Source organism: Elephantulus edwardii, unplaced genomic scaffold (genome assembly GCF_000299155.1).
Source record: "Elephantulus edwardii isolate Elephantulus edwardi_28Jun2011 unplaced genomic scaffold, EleEdw1.0 scaffold00015, whole genome shotgun sequence".
Classification (NCBI taxonomy): domain Eukaryota; kingdom Metazoa; phylum Chordata; class Mammalia; order Macroscelidea; family Macroscelididae; genus Elephantulus; species Elephantulus edwardii.
Genome location: NW_006399765.1, coordinates 19218100 through 19223593, shown reverse-complemented (window position 1 = coordinate 19223593; position 5494 = coordinate 19218100). Strand labels below are relative to the sequence as shown.

At 49.8% G+C, this 5494-nt stretch overlaps 1 protein-coding gene across 2 annotated transcripts in view; it reads right to left on the bottom strand.

Annotated features, from left to right (window-relative positions):
• Window positions 1-5494, bottom strand: part of SLC12A5 (solute carrier family 12 (potassium/chloride transporter), member 5) — a 38651-nt gene that overhangs the window by 5497 nt on the left and 27660 nt on the right. For both annotated transcript variants that reach the window (XM_006881588.1, XM_006881589.1), the window contains exons 17-19: window positions 4176-4344; window positions 1489-1684; window positions 170-339 (exon numbers count right to left, since the gene is read on the bottom strand). In XM_006881588.1, the coding sequence (XP_006881650.1) occupies window positions 170-339; window positions 1489-1684; window positions 4176-4344 (535 nt within the window). The remainder of the gene's footprint in view (window positions 1-169; window positions 340-1488; window positions 1685-4175; window positions 4345-5494) is intronic.

Sequence of the window (5494 nt, the reverse complement as noted above, 5' to 3'; positions counted from 1 at the left end):
TACACCCGCACACACGCATGGACACACCCGCACACACATACGTACACACCCATGCACACATACGTACACCTGCGCGCACACATGGACACACCTGCACACACATACGTACACACCCATGCACACGTACGTACACCCGCGCACACGCATGGACACGCACGCGCACGCCCACCTTGTGGTGGCGCAGCAGGAAGGGCAGCAGCATGAGCATGCCCCCGTCGTGAACGATCCACCACACGTCGATGCTGCCCTCCGAGAAGCGCTCCGGGTTCCCAGGAAACATGGCAACATTCTTGGTGACCAGGAGGGCCAGGTGGCCAGCTGTCGTTTCTCGGACCAGCTCTAGAAGGGGTCAAGGAAAGGCCAAAAGCGAGGGACAGTGACTCTAGTCCTCTCCAGGCACCTGGAAGCAGCCACAGAAGCTCCAGACGCCCAGCACCCCAGCCTGCCCCCCCCCCCAAGCCTTGGCCTTGACCTTGGACTGAGCAGTCAGACAGCCAACATCTACTTAGGTAGATCATGTATTTGTTGTCTGGATTTGAGAAACTCCTACAATCTCCTTAGGACAAATGGCAGTCACACCTTCTGCCCTTTGTGATAATAATGAGCTTTGCACCAATCTTTTTTTTTTTTTACCCATGATCTATTTCAGAAGTTGGACTTAGCAGTATAGGCTCTGGGCTGGTTCACATCCTGGTTTACCAGCTGTGTGACCTGAGAAACTTCCTTAATCTTTCTGTGCTTCCGTTCACAACTAAAATGGAGCTAACAACATCTATCTTCCATAGAAAGAGCTCTAGTGGCTTAATGTTAAGGAGTTGTACTGCCAATGCAAAGGTCCATGGTTCAAATCCACCAGCTGCTCCACGGAAGATGGATGGGCAATCTCCTCCTGTGCAATTTCCTGCCTCTGAAAACCCGCTGGAGGGTCAGCTACAGGTCAGCTCTGACTCCAAGAGACACAACAACCACAACCTCGCATAGGGTTGCTGAGGGAATAAGAACGTTTGAGGTAGCCCCCAGTCTGTCTGGTACACAGTACCCATCACGTAGATGTTAGCAAAAGTGCAGGAGCATGGAGCACACAGCAATTATAGGAGACAGGTGTGTGTGAAAAAAAGGGTCTATAGAAAAATAAATGTCCTGTCACCATAAGTGACTGCCTAGGGGTGAGTCACCTGAACCCAGTCACCCCGCCAGAAGGTTCCAGAGGCAGTTCTAGACCCAGGCTTCTGACAGCAAACCTGTGACTCTCCCCCATGGCCTCACACTGTCTTCTCCCAGGATGCTGAGCTCACAAGAGCCGAGCCTTGTTCCCGGGGCAGTTCCCGGCACTCAACGCCAAGCACAGTGCCTGGCACGTGGTCAGCTCTGAGCATGGACACTCACACGTGTCCAGTCCACACTCATCCCACCTCCAGAATGTTCCCTCGGGCCCGAGGAAGCCAATCCTGTAAGAGGTGGGAACCCCAGCAAGCCAGCCCCCATTACCTATGAAGTTCCTCCACGTCTGATGATCCTCCTTCTGCCGCCAGTTGCGGGGCCAGCCGACAAGCACGGTGTTGTGCTGCAGCCCCCCGAGGCCCCCGGACTGAATCAGGTGGGACACGCCGTCACGCAGGTTCGAGGAAATCACCACCTGGCAGAAGCCTTTCACCTTCTCGGCCTCCATGAGGCGCCGGATGGACTGAAGTCACACAAGAACGAGGCTCAGACCCCCTGACCCCTCCATCTCTCCAGTTCTCCCTGAAGCTCTGAGCACATCAGTCCCTGATTCCAGAGCCATGCCCAGTGCCCCAGTGTCTGCAGCCCCCATTCCTTGTCTGTCAGTCAAAGCCCCCACAGTCCCACCTCTGCCTTTGGAACACACATAGTCCCCTGGCCTGATGTCCACTACTCCCCATGATGCCTTCACCCTGGCCCCCTCCCTGACCCACCTCACTCAAACATGACCTTCTGATCCCACTCACCTCCCCCCCAGCCCCTAAACGAGAAAGAAGCTGGGTTTCTCTACATGACACAATTTGTTGAACAACTTTGAAGAGCAGCAGAATGATAAGCATTTTAAGAATGCATAATCTCACACTTATGTTTATTGCTGCCTTGTTCACAATAGCAAAGAGGTGGAAACAACCCAAGCACCCATCAACAAACGAATGGATAGAGAAACTGTGGTACATTCACACAAAGGAAGACTATGCTGCATTGAAAAACAAGGAACTCATGCAATATTATTCAAAATGGGTGACCCTGGAGGACATTATGCTGAGTGAAGTATCTCAGTCACAAAAGGACAAATACTGCATAATGCCACTGTTATAAAACAGGACTGACATCGAGTTTGGAGGGAAACTAAGAAAAAGGCATAAATAATGTACACTGCATTGAAACAGATGAGGGAGAGAACTGTTTAAAAGGGATATATGATTAAGTATTATTTGCATGGCAAGAGTGCAGAATAAGAGCTACATAGTAAAGTGGACTTGAGAGGTGGGGGGAAATTGTATAACAAAGAAAGAAATTTTTTTTCTTCTCAAAGAGAAAAGCGAACTGGGCAGGGGAGGGGTGGGCAGGGAGAAAAATATGCAACAACAAATGAATGGAAATCCAAGTTTTCTATAATCTTTCATTAAAATCTCAATTAGAAAAAGAATGCATAATCTGTACAATGGGGAGGTATCTTTCTTGCTCCCATTTTATGGATGAGAAAATCAAGGCTCTTTCTTTTACAATAGGCCTATGAGAGCGGGCAGTGCAAGAAATGTGCTTCTACAGAGAAGGAAACTGAGGCTCAAAGACAAGAGACAGGACCAAGGTCACTCAGCAAGGTCATCACAGAACTGGTCTGGAACCAGGCTCCCGTTCCAGGGCTCCTTCTGCTTTGCCAGTGGCCTCTTCCTGGAATATTATTGTCGGGATTCAAACACAGAGAGTCCGACTGCAGCCCCTACACATTCTGATGTCAGAGGAACTCCATTCCTACCTGAATGTATGACCTTTGAAAACGCATTTAAACTTGATGAGCCCGTTTTTCCGTCTGTCTAATGGACGTCATGCCATCTACTTCACGTAGGTATACAGAAAATTACGTGACATGCTGCTGCATGGAAGAGCTTAGTATGGGGCCTGCCATGCCGTAAACACCGCACTGCATTACCCTCACGTTATTAACTTTAATGTAGCACTCAGTGAATGCTCAGCGAGCGTTGACTTGTTTGAGCATCTCTGAAGAACGTTCTGTCTTCCCCATCGGCCCATGAGCATATGGAGGGCTGGGTCTTAAACATCACCATCCCCAATGCTGAGCCCACTTCCTGCTACACAGCACATCCTCAGCCACTGTGTTTTGAGCTGAATTGACCATTCATGAAGCCTCCAGCTCCAGGCCCTGACCGACTGGTGTTAAAGGCCCAGTGAAGCAGAAGCACCAACTGTCACAAGTCATTAGGGGAGCATTGCCCCTGTTTCACCTGACCTCCCACAGGAGCATTTTTCGCCTCTCAAAGAAGGGAATGGCCTGGATCCCAGACAGAATCTACTTCCTCTGCCGTCCTTTCGGGCTACCACTGAGCAACACGCAACAGGCACCTCAGGCCACACAATCTCTGTTATCTGCTCTGCAGGCACCAGGCCAGAGTCTTGGTTAGACTGGCAGATGGGGACAAAAGCACGTGACAGTCGGGTCTGGGTTCAACTCATGACTATGCCTCTAGCCAGCTGCGTGACTTTCGGCAAGTTCCTTCTCTCTCGGAGCCTGTTTCTTCCTGTGCCAAATGTAAAGAATAATCATGCCTGTCCCACAAGGGGTGGGGACTGAAGGAGCCTGTGGATACAAAACACTCTGAAAGATTCATGCTTTGGCAGGAAGAAGTCTGTAGTATAGTCAAGTCGTTGTAAATTCAAGCCTCAGTATTCTGCCTTAGACAAGTGATCCCACTTCTCAAAGCCTCTGTTCCCTCATCCATAAAATGGGCCCCTGGCACTTACTGTCTTTGAGTCTGTGAGTTGTGCCACAGAACTTCACTCTCTGAGCCCTTCGGCCCCTCCTCTGAGGAGGAAGCCACCAAAGCATGAGCCCCCTTTGATCCCAAAGGCAAAGATGCAAAGTGCCGAGAGAGGCAAGGTCTAGTTCCCTGCCTGCCTGAGCCTCCCCTGACCCAACAACGGCCTCTACACACCTCCTCTGCCCGTTGGGCCTGTGGATGGTTGTCCAGAAAGGTGCCCTCGAGCACAGAGCCCACAATGGTCAGGCCCTTCCCTGCCTTGAGCTGGGAGGTCAACGAGAGCAGCTGCGGGTGCACCACGTTCTGATCCTGGTCCACACGCACCAACACCAGCAGCTGCGGTCTGAAGAGAGCACAGAGTCACGTGACCCGCCCACCACCCACCCATCACCAAGTCACCTAACCAGCCGCCCGTCCTTTTATACTCCCATCCGCCCATTCCCTTGAGTATCGAACCATCCAACCATCCTCCCACATTCACACATACCCCCTCCCAATCATCTATCCACCCACGTCCCTCACCCATTCATCCAGCCAGCCACCCACACATCTCTATAATCCTTCACTCATCACTCATATCTCCATCTTCATTTGCCTACCCTTCTATTATTTGCTCACCTATCCACATATCCACCTACTCGCCATCCATTCACTCATCCATCTATTCACCCAATAATCCTTCCATATGTACAGATATTTATCCATCTACCCATCTATTCATGCCTTCACTTCCATTTTCATTTAGACATTCCATCCACCAGATAGTTATCAATTTAATAAGCATCTTCTAAGCCCCCACGCTGGGCTAGACCTTGTGCTGAGCATTTGAGGATTCACATACAAATCCAAAGCCCTGGTCTCTGGAAGCCCAGTTTAGTAGACATCAGCAAAGACAAGCCAACAAGGCTCTGGGTATAGCTCAGAGTCCCAGGCCTTGAACTTGGCAAGGAACTTTAAAGAATTAAAGAGCCCCTGTAACTCTCAAAGGGATGCAGTACACCTGTCTTTTTTCTCATTTTTATTAGTCTACCTCTCTTAGAATAAGTGCTACATGACACCATATTTAGCTGTCTCCCTATGTACCTTCTTTGTAGAACTCGGAGCCCACTGCATTCCCAGAGATAAGGACTAGTCTCATGATATGTATTCACACATTTTTTAAATTTTTACTTTATTATATTGTGTGTCTGTACTGTCAGATCAGATCTGACTGGTACAGAAGGTGATTGCCCCTCCTTCTCTAGCAGAGCATCTGGTGGATTCGAACCACATACCTCTGGGATTGCAGTGCAGCTTCTTGCCACTAAGCCCCTAGAGCTCCCTTCACACATTTTTTTTAACAAATGAGAGAACAAATGGATGAGAGGAAAGAATGGATTAGTGGGTAGGTGGAGGGAGAGAGAGATGGATGGATGGATGGATGGATGGATGGATGGATGGATGGAAGGAAGGAAGGAAGGACAGACAGGTGGATGGATGGATGGATGGATGGA